Source organism: Anthonomus grandis, chromosome 22 (assembly GCF_022605725.1).
Source record: "Anthonomus grandis grandis chromosome 22, icAntGran1.3, whole genome shotgun sequence".
Classification (NCBI taxonomy): Eukaryota; Metazoa; Arthropoda; class Insecta; order Coleoptera; family Curculionidae; genus Anthonomus; species Anthonomus grandis.
Genome location: NC_065567.1, coordinates 7,096,985 through 7,113,169, shown reverse-complemented (window position 1 = coordinate 7,113,169; position 16,185 = coordinate 7,096,985). Strand labels below are relative to the sequence as shown.

The window sequence follows — 16,185 nt, the reverse complement described above, 5'->3', positions numbered from 1 at the left end:
TAATTGCCAAAGTATGGATAAAACTTTTCCTTATAGCCGTTAGGAGTTACATAGCCCTTTATATTATTTTTTAACATCCAACAATTCAATAATTTGTTACCAAAAAGCTTTTGTTTGTAGAGGTTTATAACCACTATAAATCGATTTAGTGGTAACATGGGATATGTGCACTGTAAACACGTTTTTTTTTCATTAACTTTTTTTGTCAGGAATCTTTTTTTTTTATTCTGAAAAATTTGTTGATTACTTTCAAAGTTTATATTATTAGTCAGCAAATAAACGAAACTTTTAAAGAATACATTTTTTACCTGTCATAAAATACAACACATTAAAAAAATATGTAGTGGATTAAGAAATTATATATTGAATGAAAAATTGGAAAGTCAATTTGACATCATTTTTTGAGAGATGGTGAATTCAAACAACTCGCCTATGGTTTGCAGTCAGACATATTCTAGAAATTCAATGTTCTAAAGGTTTAGTTTAATAGTTACTCATACAACTCAAACAATACTCATATTAAAGATAATATTTTGGAATTAGAAATAAATGAGAATCTAGACAAACACAGGAAATGTTTCTAATTCGACAAATATGTATTTTTCCAAAATAGGCCTAAAAATAGAAGAGTTGAGACTAAAAAAAATAATGTAAATAAACATATAGTAATTGGTGAATCAATAAATAATCACAGCTTATTTTTAAATGCACTTTCTAAAAATGAAATTAAAGATATTTTAGTTCATCTTGAAAAATGAAAAAAAAATGCTGCTGCTGGGTATGATAATGTTACAGCGCATCATTTAATGCATGTAAAGGAATATGTAAATTCATTATTAACTAAAAAAAACATCAAAAAATAATTATAGATAGACCTATATCATTGATTATTCAGGATTTACAATTTACCTAAATATTAATACTTAAATTAATTAGTCATATTTAAAAAAAAAAGAAAACAGTTTGTAAGTTTAGATAATTGTAATTGATATAAAAGTAAATAGATAGGGGCCCCAAGGCTCAGTACTACTAGTACTGTACTAGGTCCTCTACCTATTTGTTCTGAGCTTGTATTTAGCAGGTTTAAGTGCTGAAAATTCAACATAAAATTAATAATATTATAAAATCAAAATTAATAACCTCAGTTTGAATAATGTAGAAAATTTATTTAATAGAATAGAAACCTTCAAAAATGAAGTATTCAAAATGTTAATTAATATTGACTATTTGAATGGCTTAGTGAATAGGGAAAGTATTTTGAATGACAAAGAAATTAAATACTTGGGAACAATTTTCGATACCAATCGGAATTTCCATGATCATGCAGATTATGTAATGACAAAATTTTCAAAAAAAGTTAGATTTATCACAAGAATTGAAAAAAAAAATTTGTCAATATACACCAAATTAAAACTTTACAACCCCATTACTCTTCCTCATTTACAGTTCTGTTCAACATTATTGCTTAACTGGCCACAGTATAGAATTGACTAACTGGAAACACACATATTGTCTCTATGTTGGGTGTCCTAGATATGTTATCTGTAAATCAAAGAATTATGTATAACATCTATTTGTTTATTTTTAAATTAAAACATCAGATGCCCCCCGATTTTAGTTGTAATAAATTAAGAGTTTTTGGAGATATACATAACTATAATAAGAGAAATCTATAGACTTCATACTGATTGGCAGATGTAACACAACCCAAATACATAATTTAGTTCTATACAAAGGTTTAATTCTTTTTAACAACTTGCCTGCTACCATCAAAAATTGTATTACTTTGAATTGATTCAGAGGATTCTTGAAAGAATTTATCATGAATAAGTAATATTGTGTTTGTTATGTTATTTTGAGTATGTAGTTTATTAAGTTTTATTACAGTGTGCATTGTTCCCACTCCAATCATCTCCTTGATTGTGGGTTTATCTGTTGACTGAGTATTTCTGGGCCAACCGGGATACTGGCTACAGCCTCTTGGAACTACCGAAGTGTTTCTAAGTGTTACATGGGGGGACCAATGTGTCTGGTCAGCAAGGTCAACCAAGTTCCAAATGTGTGTCACCGGCTGCTTGCTACCGAACCGACTGGATCAACCTGAGTCGACATTATTTTTATTATTATAAGGCAAACAACAATTAACTGTGCTTTTAATAAGTGGGGCAAGGAAATAATGTTTAGGTTAAGTCTAGTTTTAATTTATGGTCTACCTCTGACAGGATATTTCTGGAACCGGGATGCTGTTTCTGGATTACCGAGACCATCCAGGGACAAACCGGAGAGTCCTGATACAGTTATGGCCAACTTATACTTTTACTTTATTGTTCATTTATGTTTTTATTGAATGTAGCTTTTTTTGCTAGATAAAGTTATTATTACTATTTGATACCAATAGAGACTATATAAACTTTTATTAGTAATGCCAATAGCATATAATTTGAAGTGGGGACAATAATTGATGTATAAACATAAGAAAGCTTAAATATAAATCTAACACAATTAAAGTAATATTGTGTTTGTTATGTTATTTTAAGTATGTAGTTTATTAATTAAACTATGTCAATCAATTTCACTGCCATGATTCGATTCACAAAATAAAAGTCACAAAAATATTAGAACTAATAAAGCACTAAAAGGCCTGCTAGCTGCTGCAGAAGAGCTTTATAATCTATTACTAGTAGGAATAAAAAAATCCTGAAAATTATGATATAATTATGATAAAAAACTATTTAGAAGAACTTGAGAGAGTAAGTTATTACCTATTATTGTAAGTTATATTTATGGATTAATATGTATGATGTAGACATAGTCTCTGGTACTAAGAGACTATGTCTACATCATACATATTAATCCATAAATATAACTTACAATAATAGGTAATAACTTACTCTCTCAAGTTCTTCTAAATAGTTTTTTATCATAATTATATCATAATTTTCAGGATTTTTTTATTCCTACTGGTAATAGATTATAAAGCTCTTCTGCAGCAGCTAGCAGGCCTTTTAGTGCTTTATTAGTTCTAATATTTTTGTGACTTTTATTTTGTGAATCGAATCATGGCAGTGAAATTGATTGACATAGTTTAATTAATAAACTACATACTTAAAATAACATAACAAACACAATATTACTTTAATTGTGTTAGATTTATATTTAAGCTTTCTTATGTTTATACATCAATTATTGTCCCCACTTCAAATTATATGCTTAGGTATTATTTAGGAGTTATTTAAGAGCCTAATTTCTCATTTTTTATTTTTTTATTGAATGTAATTAAATGATTGTAAAATATTACTTACTCTGAATAAAAGGCAGTAAAAAAAAGCACAATAATCAGAAGTTGAAAATAAAAAAGTGTTTTTCTTATAGGTTTTCTTTAGCTTCTGAGTGTGCTATATTACACTAGTAGAAATAGAACAATAATGTAGATTTTTTACATCCTGTAGATTAGAATCACAATCTAAAAGCTCAATCTTAAAATTATAACAGGTGAATATTTATAAAATTAGGGGTTACTAAGAAAAATCCTTTTGTAATCATTTTGCATGCAAGTTGCACAATGCAATAGTATTTTTTTAGAAATGAAATGTGTGTTTAAGTAATATAAGACTGTTGAATAAAACTACTTACCAGGTGTAATATTTAACGGGGGTAATGGTGGTTTTTCCATGGCAGGCAGCAATAATGCATTTTGGGAAAAATCTTCCAAGGTACTACCAGTCACAGATGGGTTAAAAAGGGTATTTTTAACCAGCCGTTTGGGATCTGTCATGGTGTTTATGAACATAAATAAGGACTAATCACTAAGAACTAACTTAAAAACACAATACTATACAATAGGGAATAAAATAGACAGCAGAAGTGGTGACGTCATTGACAATTGACATTTCGGTGTTGGGCAAAAACAAAAAACAGCTGATTAAATTAGCAACTATAATGAAGAATATGAAGAATCCGGGAATTTATATATTATACTATCGAAGAATTTATTGATTCTAAGGCATTTGTTTAGTCTGCGTTGTTTTATATTTTACAATGCCATATTGCTTTGCTCCAGAGTCAATCATAATTCTAGAGAGGAACTTTCCAAAAATTTGTAAGGCATAGACTGATGCTCCTACAGTACTAAAAGTTTCGTTTCATGTTTATTATTATTAAACACCAAAAATCACAAAATTAAGTATTACATGTAAACATTTACTGTAATACTCAACTGACTTACTGATTTTTTGTTTATCTATTTTAAAATTTCATAAACAAAAGGTTTGTTCCTATTTGGTTTGGTTTTCATGAGACCCACAATATGTACAACTGAAATGAATGTATACTGAAATTGACAAAATAAGGTAACAAACTGCCTGGACAAAGGAACCAACTGTTCTGTTTTCGTAGAGCTCACTATAAGTAGTTCGATATCTCTAAGGAATTTAATATAAATGTGGGTGTTCTGCAAGGATCAGTACTTGGTCCTTTACTTTTTCTCATGTATGTGAACGATCTGCCACAACTGCAGGTAACTGGCAAATTTACATTGTTTGCCGATGATACCATCATCCTCTGGCACGAATCTGATGTTTCTCAAATGGAGGCCAATATACATGCAGATTTGTTAAAAATAAAAGACTGGTGTGATGCAAATTTTTTGACATTTAATGTTTCCAAAACAAATATCCTTAATTTTAAATGTAATACAAATGATATATGTTTAAATAATGAAGCCATCACCATGCCACCGTTCAGTAAGTTTTTGGGTCTTTCCATAGACAAGTTCCTCAAATTTGAAGACCATATTGTGAATGTATGTAGAAAAGTCTCTTCAGGCTGCTACGCCCTAAGGGTTATTGCCACCAGTCTTAATTTCTCCATCGCCAGATCTGCATACTTCGCGATTATCGAGTCGCACCTTCGATATGGAATTTGCTTTTGGGGTTCATGTTCAAATTCACTTTTTAATTTAGTGTCTGTACTCCAGAAAAGGGCCATTAGATATCTATGTGGGGCCAAGCCTCGTGACTCATGTCGCCCGCTTTTTGTAAGTCATAATATTTTAACCCTGTGTTGTATTTTTATTTTGGAAACAGTTTGCTTAGTTTTTAGAAAATATAAACAGGAACTCCACTTAGGAAGCCACTATAATACGCGACAAAATTATTTGTTGAGGCTACCCATTCCTCATTTTGAACTTGTCCGTAGCTCTATCATATATGGAGGCAGAAAGCTGGTTAATAAACTTCCACTAGAAATAAGACAACTTAAGACTGAAAAAAGCCTACGTACAAGGACGAAAATATTTCTTGCTACTAAAGCATACTATAGTTTAAGTGAATTTTTTAATGATTAGCATTTAAGTATTTTTCAAAGTTTTATATAGTTTTGTTTTGTTTTAAATTAACTTCTTGTTTTTATTCCTTTAATGTACAGTCTATTGGCTTTGTCTACAACTTCTATGTTTATATTGACAATAAAGCATTTTTGAGTTTGAGTTTGATACCAACACCAACATAACACTATCATTATTTATTTATTTATTTATAATCTTTTAAGGATACAAACAGGTAAATCTACAACAGTATCCACATCAAAATGTATACCAAGTTAACTAAAAACTAAGAAATACTAACTAAAAAACAAAAAAAATTCATCAAGAAAATTTTACCTACTTTGGAACTTATATAAACATATAAAAAAGAAATGTTTTCTTAAACTTAAATATCTAAATCTCTGACAGAAGGGCGCTTTTAATTATTTGCTTCAGTTTTATTTCAGACAGGTTGAAAAAATCAGAATATAAAACATTGGCCTCACGCATCATTCTATTATAGGATAATTTTGAGCATGCAAAATGTGTCTAAATGGGACCTTGAACAAATGGTTTACCCAAAGGTAGTTATGGTTTTACCCAAAGATTAGGGTAAAAACACACGAGGCTGTTTGCAAGCGGTTTGCGCCGCGACGGCGGCCGGTGGACCGCCGCTCGACCTAAAACACACGCGACGGCTTTCGCAACTACGAACGGCACGAAAAATTACAAGATCAGTTTGATGTTGCCAAGCTTTGCGTATGGTTCACAGTTTTTTATTTATCGTGAGCAAAATGGACTCCGACAGTGAAGATGATTTTTTATTTTTGTTGGCGGCATCTAGCTGAAGACATAATTAAAGCCTGTTGTGTTCTTCATAATTTTGTAAGAGTCAGAGATGGAAACCGTAGCGATGACATTGAAGCAGGAACAACGCATGACGATTTGACAGTTGATTCATTTAGCAGAGGGAATCCAAGAGCATTAAATGGCCGAGATAAATTTGCAAATTATTTTGTTAATATTTATCCACTAGAGTGGCAAAACGAATCAATATAAACTATATGTATATTATATCATTATTATTAAAATAAACGTACCTACTTATAGCATATAATATGTACATACTTATATTTTTTTTTCCTCAACAGAAGCAGCTGCGCTTAGAAATTCTGTAGTAACTTCTTCCCATGCCTGTTTTTTTTTTATTCTGTTTGAATAATTATCATTACGCATATCCGAAATCGCTGGCCTCAATTGAACCTCAGTAATTAATTTTTCTATGTTGAATTCCCTGGTTTCCATAATAAATGAACAATTTTCAACACTGCACAAAAAAAAAACGCACCAAAAAGCCCTACGTGTGGTTTGCAACACAGAAGATAAGTAAATGATGTGCCGCGGTAGTGCCGCTAAAGCAATAAAAACCAAGCGGCGTGCCGGCGGCCCATGGTATCGAGCAGGGTACGCGCGACGGACGCCGCGTTTTATGGGATTAGGCGGCGCCGTCTGTTTCAAAGCTCACAAGTCCCATAAACGAGGCGTCGAGCTCGACCACGGCGCGACAACCGTCGCGGCGCAAACCGCTTGCAAACAGCCTCGTGTGTTTTTTAATGTTCTCGGCGCTATATTAACACGTTAACTGTCAGTCCCAATTAGAAAAAAAATTACCGGGTCCTACGGGCCACGCAACTTTTTTATTAAAAACAGTGTCTGTGTGCATCAAAACGAACGCATGTGTAAAAATTTATGTAATTTTTGCTTTTTTTAGTTTAAAAAAGCTGTGTCCAAATATGGTACACGTGGCACCTGATTGTACAGGTTTTATTTTTTGATGTCGTGTGCCATGTGTACCTTATCTGGAGTCTGGACACGTACAAGGTCAATGTTGATTCGCCTGGAGAGATGGCAGCAGTTGTACGGTTTTCACTAGAAGCGCAAATACCACGTGCATTTTATGTTTGTTGCCTTCTTCATTCTTTCTATAAAAATCGGTGTAAAAACATGTTGTTTTGTAGGCTGTCATTTGGAGGAGCAATGGCGGCAAAGGAAAGAATTATTTCTGATACTGAGATGCAACAAGCAGTGGAGGCTGCAGCAGAAGAAATAGAGATTTATAGAGACCTCGACATGAGTGACGAGTTTTCAAATATCTCAGATTCTGATTTGGATCCGACATATTTGGCCGGCCAGATATCTTCAAGCAGTTCTGAAGAAGACCGCCCTAAAAAGAAAAAGATGAAGTATGTACGTCAGTTAGGTACGTAGGAGGTTTGGGAATTCCATTTTTTATACATAGTTTATTTTCTAAAATGTTATTAGAAAAAAACAGTGTTGTAAAAAGTTTCAATATACTAACTCGCATACGAAACTAAGCAAATTTAACGTCTAAAATTCATATTTTCTCTTCCTAGTAATGATTATCTTCTTATACACTACCCTCCACTTTTTTAGATACTTCCGAGCCTTCAACATCTGCTCAGTTAGATATAGACATAGATTCTTCAGGCAATGATGAAAGACTGGAGTGGAGACCAGCTTCAGGAAATTTTTCGACATTCACTCTACCAATGAATATTGGAATTTCACTAGCCTTGCAGACCCAAATGCGCGATAAGGATGAACTTCATTTTTTTGAATTATTTGTATCCGACGATGTTATTAATAAGATCGTTGTCAAAACAAATAGATACGTGGAACAGCAAATTATTCTTGCCATAACTAATGAAAATATTGCCCAATATTCTCGCCTAAATGCATGGGTGGATACTAATTATAACGAAATACGAACATTTATTGCTATTTTAATTTGGATGGGATTGGATAAAAAACCATCACTAAAAGATTATTGGCGCAAACATCCATTAAAAAAAATGAAATATCAAAATATTTGCGGAATAGATTTGAGCTGCTTTTGCGTATGTTTCATTTGGCAAATAATGAAAATTGTCCTCCCAATGACCGGCTTCATAAAATTCAATGCCTTGTTGATATGCTGAACAAGAATGCTTCTTTCTGCATTATTCCAGAAGAGTCTCTTTGCATCGATGAAACCATGATACCTTTCCGAGGTAAATTATCCTTTCGACAGTATATAAAAGAAAACGACATAAGTTCGGCAGTTTATAAAGTATGTCTAGATGAAGGATTTACTTACAGCCTGAAAGTATATTGTGGTAAAGAGAAAATAAATGGACAGTCGGTTGCGGAATCTATTGTTATGGAAATGTTGCAACCATTGCTTGATAGTGGCCGGACCCTTTTTGCAGACAATTGGTACACCTCTATTCCTCTTGCGGAAAACTTGCAAAATAGATCAACATTCTCATTCGTAAATGCCTTAAATCTGTACAACAAAATTAACGAGAAAAAAATTTCAATAACGACTTTCAAAAAAATCAACTTTTGGAAACGGCAGTACCGCCAATCCCAATGAATCCCTCAAAAGAGCACAAAGTTTCCGAAAAGACAGATAACGAGAAAAAGCTAAAAAGAGGCAGGTGCAGATATTGCTACCAAAAAAACTCACAAGAACAGGGGCGTAATTATGTTGTAAAAAATACCAAAAGTTTCCTACGTATGTCTAGGCTGTGACGAAAATATTTTTATTTGTATGGACTGTTTTTTCCAAAAACATGTTTTTAAAAATATAAAATAATCTTTTCATTTTGAAGTACTTATTTTGTTTTTAAAATTAGTTTGTTTATTTTATAATTATAAATAACAATTTTATATGTTAAATTACTGCCCATTGAAAAAATAAACGTATCATTTAAAAACGTCAATATTTTGTGTCATATTATTTCGAAAAACAAAACAAACTCAAACAAACTATTTCCTACGCCAGACCAATACATACATACATTTCAATCAACGCTTAATGTGGCCGCCCCATGTACACATGCCTTGGAAGGTAACAAGTTCTGTGTCCACTGGTGGTACACATGGCGCTGAATAAAAATTGACTGTGTCCATATATGGTACACATGGCAGTTAACGTGTTAAATGAGATTTTGCTTAACAAATGAGGAGACTCTACTTTAACTGTTAATATTTTATAAAGAAATATAATATCAGATAAAATCATTCGATCCTGAAGAGTTAAAATATTATAATGATTTCTCACAGATGCTATAATACTAGTAAGCTGAAGCTGGTTACCATATTTGAATAAAAATGACTTCAAAAATCTTTTTTGTACCCTTTCGATTGCGTCTTTATAAATTTGATAATAAGGACCCCAGATTATTGAAGCAAAATTAAGCTTGCTGTGTACATAAGCATAATAGAGTGTTAAGTATGTATTTGGATTTGAAAATAAGTAAGATTGTCTATTTATGAAGCCCAACATTTTAAAACTCTTTGAAATTGGTGAATCTATATGTTTTTCAAATGTAAGTTTATTGTCAAGTGTCAAGCCCAGATCTCTAACCTCGTTTTCTCTATTTAAGGCACTGTTACCAATTCTGTAATTGTATTGAATTGGATTTTTATTTCTAGTTAAACTGATAACATTACATTTATTTGAATTTATAAACAAGTTATTTTTAAGACAGTATTTATGAAATTGATCTAAGCCCTTTTGCAGCAATTCACAATCGTGCGGAGTTTTAATTTGTTTGTAAATTTTTAAATCATCGGCGAATCCAAGAACCATAGAGTTTGAAAAACAAAGTTTTAAATTATCCAGATAAATAAGAAAGAGCAGAGGTCCTAGATGGGATCCTTGCGGTACCCCAGAGGTAACTTTTATATTCATAGATTCAACCTCATTTACCAATACAGAAAAAGTACGACCTCTTTTAAGACCTATTCCAAATAATACTTTAAATGTATATTTTCGTTAATGTATGAGAGAATGCATACAAATATATCTGTTTGTTACTTCATTGATGACGACGGTATTTCGGTATTACCACTTCACATTCAGTTAAATCAATACCAGGTTACCAGGTCTTATGCCAGAAACACTAATTTCCCGCCCCAAATAGTTAATCTGAAATTGAAAGTTGCACTTACTTAATTTAAGCGTTGCATTTGTCTTAAAGCGTCTAATAAAATTCTTACTCTTGCTTGCTCTACGGAATTAAGCAAAAACTATTTTATTAAGCACAATGTTTGTTAACCGCTGAAAGACAGCAGGCGCATTTTTTAAGCCGAATGGCATTCTCATAAACTCCTAATGTCATGAAAGCGGCCTTTTCGATTAAATTGTTCACTTACTGGTATTTGATAATAGCCTGAAGCTAGATACAAAGCTATAAAATATATAGGTATGCCCGGCATGTCCACGATCAACTGAAGCGCATATTTTTCTTCAAAAATTATTGTATTTAACCGGCGATAATGAATACACAATCTGTAATCGTCAGTTTCCTTTTTTATTAATAAAACTGAGTTGGTATATCCGGAATTTGATTCCCTTATAATTTCGTTACCAATTATAATTACAATTATAGGGCCCTTTATTAAATGTCTTTTGGAAACGCTCGAAACGGTACCCTCAAAAAGATCACCAGGCGAAGGGTGATGTGATAATGAATCATCCTGCTGGATCCATTGCCAGATGTTGTAGAATCCCTTACGATGCGTTTTTGGATGGCTTTTTCCAGTGTCGGATTTTTATCATTCCGAAATGACACAAGCGGGCACACAGCACGTCATCTCTGGAGACGCATGGAAGGTTAGCGCTTATTTAGGTAATCTTCTGTGTTAAGTGTTCTGCTGAGTATATAAGGAGCCTCAGCACCGCTGGGAAGTCAGTTGTTAGTTCAGTGCAGTACCCTTCGGAATATTAGCGTATGAATATGTAGGGTGTGAATTTGATGTTAGTCAACTGGACTTGGTGAAACAATAAATAATAGTGAACTGAAATGAATCTGATTAAAGTGTGTGAAAATGCCAAAGCTGATGCATTTAAAAGTTGCTAAGCTGAAAAACGGGCTTCAGAAAAGAAACTGCGACACAACGGAAAATAAAGCTGACTTGTAGGAGCCGCTTCGTAATGCATTACTTGAGGAAGGCGACCGACTTTGTTTTTACTGGTACAAGCGATATCGGTAAAATGTTGTGAGGTTTGAAAATGAATTATTATAAAATTTCGCCAACCTGGAATCTAAATTGGTGGATAATTCTGTAAAACTGGAAGAAAATTCTGCCACACTAATAAAAAATTATGCCATGTTAGAAAAAAAGATTTTGGAAAACAATGCCAATTTAAAAAGTAAGCTTTTAAGAGGGAAAAGCTAAGAGAGAATTTGGCCAGGTTGGAAGAAAAGATCTTGGAAAACAATGCCTATTAGAAAAAGGAATTAAAGGAAGACTTTAAAAAAAATCTTCTTCTCAATAAATTTTCTTTTTAATGAATATTCTTTCATTAATGGAGGACAGAACCCTAGAAGTTCAAAACAAAATAGCAGCATTGGACGTCAACACTTTCGATAAGGTGTCCTGTAGACATTTAGCAGAAGACTACAAGAACAAAGCTTGTACCAATATGGAATCTGTTGGGCGTCTTAAACCGCCTCTTGATTGATTTGTAATAGAATATTTTTCAGCATCAGTTTTTTATGCGGCGGCAAAAGCAAGCTGCCGTTACGTTGACCTTGAGAGGAGATGCTGTTGTAATCATACAAAGGATGTCCCCAGAAGAAAAAGCCTACGTAGGTGAGGCAACTGGAGACAACATTTTTACCACACGCAGCTGAAAAGTTGGTGCAAAACGTCAGAAGAGTTCTTGCAAGAATTTAAAGACGATATTGCACGTTTGGCTCGACTGGCATGTCCAGAAAAGTATCGCCTTGCAGTTCAAGTATTCCTAGATGAATTCTGCGATGGGAAGTGAGATAGTAGATGCATTAACATGAACCTTTGAATTCGAGGCTGCCAAAAAGACAAATAAGAGCCAGGCTAGTGTCCGGCAAGTAATTCCAGGCAACTTTGAGGAATGGGTAAGGCGAATGATAAAGGAGGTGACTAGAGGATGTAGCCGCTAGGACCAGAAGTTGAAGTATTGAAAATGTGGCAGGGCAGAAGGCGCTAGTTCCACTTCCGCCAATACGCAAAACTAATGAAAAGCGATCATCGACCTGTAATCAGCAAGCCCCAGTAAAAGTAATTACCGCTCAGGTCTCCTCGCTTCAGCATCATAGCAACTGTGTTTTAGTCGCCGTGTGGATGTCAACAAATATCAGACCCGACATAGTAAAATCAGCTAAGGTTCGGCAATAAAAGCGGCGTCTACGAACAGCGACGGTCGAGCAGATGTCCATGGTGACACAAACATCACGTTTACAATAGTAAAAGCCACATTTAAACATCCTGTGATACTGACTGAGACTGAGGATGAGTTGATCAGCGAGCCGGATATAATGGACAACAAGGGCTTTGAGTTAAGCTTTAAGAAGCAGGGAGTGCTAAAAATAGACGATGAGAAAGTTGTTTTCTATCGTGAGGGGTATTACAGTGTTCGAGTCCTACTTCCGGAGGAAGCGAAACTGCAATGCATGACAAGGCCATGTTGGTCAAAGAATAGCAGTCGGAAATAACAGTCCTTGTCCGCGTTGAAAGGAGTATTCTTGTGAGGGTAATGAATATTAATTATCTAAAAGCATTATTCTGTGTTATTAAAAAAGGGGCACCGAGGTGGGACACTGCTCTGTAGTTATAGCAATACTTCAATAAGCGGCGTCTGTGGACATCAACCAGAAAACCATTTCAAAATGATCAGATGATCGGGAGGGTAGTGGCAGGATAGAGAGGATACAGGAGTTTAACTGACAATGAGTACTGAGCAAGCAGAATCCATGGAAATGCAGATGCCCTATCACGAATACCCTGTCCAAAATACTGCAATCGTCGGCGGGCAGAGGGGAGAGATGTTCAATTGTTAAGATCCAGCATCCTCAATAATACTGGCAATATGGGAATCTTATAAGAGACCAAGAGGAAGATCCTGATATCCAGATAATCCTAACCTGGATAAAGAAGGAAAAGAAGCTAACTTGGGAAGAACTGCCAAGTATTCTCCCAATCTTAAGTCAACTTTGGAAGATGGACTCTTGAGGGAGAAAATGGTTGACCATGACAACACGAAAAAAGGCAAATCATTGCGCCAAAATGTCGGAGTTGCTAGAAGAAATCCATGCCGGTATGTCAGGAGGATACTTTGGACTAATAAAGTCCCTGGAAAATGTGAGAAAAAGATTATACTGGGTCAGTAGCAACACAGACGTAAGGAACTGGAGCAGGAAATGCGTTGTATGATGGGTGGCAAGTAATGGGCCGCAGGGAAAGCAAAGGCTTTAATGCGTCATTACAACATGAGAAGTTCTTTTGGATCCCCTGAAAAGGATTGCTATTGACGTTGCTGGTCCATTTCCCAAATCAGGCAATAAAGCAGGGAATAAGTACATCGTGTTCGTAATAGATTACTTCCGCAAATGGATTAAGGCGTACCCTCTACCAAACTAGGAAGCGTCTACTATCGCCGACGCCGTAATAAAAGAATGGATCTGCCGATTTGGTGTACTTTTGGAGTTAAATTCAGACCAAGCACCAAATCGGAAAAATTAAAGAGCTGCGTCGGTCTCACCCTAGAGTCGGTCAAGCAGTCAAATTAATGGATGAAGAAAATCCTAAGAGGCGTTATATCAAAAGCTGTGTTTATCTTAATTTGTTCAGATAGAAAACAAAAACATGAAAATATCAGTTTTTATTTCAATAAGTGTTCAAAATGTTGCCCGTTTTTGGCCAAACAATGATATCGGCGATGTTCAAATTCCTGACGGACATTTTCAAAAACATGTTGTGGGATATCATGGCAGCTGTCGATGATGCGTTGGCGAAGTTCATCCAAACTTTCAGGTTGGGGAGTAAACACAATAGTTTTCAAATGACCTCATAGAAAAAAGTCTAACGGCGTTATATCAGGAGATCTAGCAGGCCATTTTATATAGGCCCCCTTCGCTCTATCCATTTGTCTGGAAACTCGTCATCTAGCCATTGCCGAACGGGAAGAACATAGTGAGGAGCGCCGTCTTGCTGGAAATATCCTGATATAACGCCGTTATACTTTTTTCTATGGGGTCATTTGAAATCTATTGTGTTTACTCCCCAACCTGAAAGTTTGGATGAACTTGAATGTAGTGAAATAGTTACATTTCTATATTACCTTAAGTATAATTATTTTAAATGAAAATAAAAATGCGAAAAATAAGATTTTGAAAGGCCATTTTCCTATGGGTAGAAGTAATGACTTAATATTCTAGGACCATGAAGCATTTAGTGGGAGCTTTCAAACGATGTATCGCACGACACCCTTTCACATTTAACTTTATTTTTTTTTTAAGTTTTGCAAAATGAGCTAGGAACCAAAAAATCTTATTTAGGTTGCTAATGATATGTGCCAAATTTAACATTTTTATATAAAGACATTTACTATTATCCTATATATGTATCCTTGCTATGTGCTCAATTTGAGAATTCTGGAGATAGAGATAACAGCACCTCTTGTATATCAACTGCCAGAGTAGCATACTATTATTTGATAACCGGAAACTCAATATGTTATTATAAATGATAATTTGCTGTCCTTTTATTACCTACCTGTTAAGTAACCAACTTGGAGAGAAGAGTGTATCGAACGCCGTCGATTCTGTAAGAATCTTCCAGCATTTACTGAACTTCGACCGTCAAACATTTACGAAAAATTTAAAATGAGAGCGAATGCTGCGACCTTGAGTCAGGTATGTGCACTCAATATAAAGAAAATAATTAATGCAGCTTGTTTTATTTAATTTTTTTTTTCTTAAAGACACTTTCCAATTAGTAAATGTCATTTAGCACACTATGCGGAAAAAGTTAATTGGATGCTGATAATTAAGACATAAAAATATACATATTCGTGTTTTTTCTTTGATGAAATTTTAAAACCGTGTTTTAATAGGTAAATAAATACTAAAACTAATGTAGTTTCAATTATTTATTAACAACTATATAGGTTCCTATATTAACAAAATTAAATTGCAATAAATAATATTAATAAAAAAATAACTATATGGTTTTTTAGATTGCGAAATTTTGAAACTACTAAAATGTGTACGGTATTGAGAAAAAGTAAAACAACTTAAAAAAAAAAAAATTACTTTTTAAACTCGGCAATAAATAGTTCCTTCGCAATGCCTACAGGAAAAGCATTAACAAAAAAAAATCAAAAGTCATGTAATCGATCTGTTTCGCGAAGGTATGTATCCCGAATTATGTAGAGTAATACATGGTGCGATATTCTGCAGAAATAATGCATTTAAAGCATTATTTCCAACAATATGATCCCAAATATTTAAAGGCGGCAAGAAAAAATAGAGGTTTTGAGGTAAGCATCATAGTTTCCAAATTTAAATCCTATAAAAAATATGTGGAAAATATTGGATAAAAAAATACTAACAAAATCCTATTCAAATATGCTAGAACTTTATGAATGTTTAGAATTGGCATGGAAAAATATCGATCCTATGTGGATCCTCAAATTATTCTTTCACTGGTATGTTCAATGTGGAACCATTGTCTAGAAGTAATTAAAAAAAAGGGAACTAAATATTGTTTCTCATACATGAAAGTTATTTCTATATTTTAAAAAGTATAGGTTGTTTTACTTTTTCCAACACATTGCTTTTTGGTTATCGAATAAAAAGTAATAATGTTTATGTTTATTTTAAAAGAAAGCTGTTCTTAAGTTTAAGAATCACACAAGAGTAATATGTTTATTTTTGCAAAAGCTAAATAAAATTTTTCTAAAGCCAAAGTTGAGTTATTTTTTTAAACTTGCTTTACCCTTGGTCAATAATGTATGTCCATTTAACGTCTTTATTCTGCGAATAAAATAT

The 16,185-nt window shown here is 33.6% G+C and overlaps 2 protein-coding genes and 2 long non-coding RNA genes across 5 annotated transcripts in view; 3 read left to right on the top strand and 1 right to left on the bottom strand.

The window, feature by feature from the left end:
- Positions 1-2,109, top strand: part of LOC126748224 (uncharacterized) — a 63,824-nt gene extending 61,715 nt beyond the window's left edge. The window contains exon 6 of the mRNA XM_050457308.1: positions 1,888-2,109. Within this exon, the coding sequence (XP_050313265.1) occupies positions 1,888-1,943 (56 nt within the window). The 3' untranslated portion in view covers positions 1,944-2,109. The remainder of the gene's footprint in view (positions 1-1,887) is intronic.
- Positions 1-3,857, bottom strand: part of LOC126748217 (phospholipase DDHD2) — a 63,539-nt gene extending 59,682 nt beyond the window's left edge. For both annotated transcript variants that reach the window (XM_050457298.1, XM_050457299.1), the window contains exon 1: positions 3,634-3,857. In XM_050457298.1, the coding sequence (XP_050313255.1) occupies positions 3,634-3,790 (157 nt within the window). In that variant the 5' untranslated portion in view covers positions 3,791-3,857. The remainder of the gene's footprint in view (positions 1-3,633) is intronic.
- Positions 3,858-3,922: 65 nt separating this feature from the next.
- Positions 3,923-5,485, top strand: LOC126748238 (uncharacterized). The gene is made up of 2 exons (XR_007664674.1): positions 3,923-5,035; positions 5,094-5,485. It is a non-coding gene; the product is annotated as an uncharacterized LOC126748238 (long non-coding RNA).
- A 1,478-nt stretch (positions 5,486-6,963) lies between these two features.
- On the top strand, positions 6,964-9,087 carry LOC126748237 (uncharacterized). The gene is made up of 3 exons (XR_007664673.1): positions 6,964-7,261; positions 7,321-7,562; positions 7,757-9,087. It is a non-coding gene; the product is annotated as an uncharacterized LOC126748237 (long non-coding RNA).
- Positions 9,088-16,185: the final 7,098 nt, after the last annotated feature.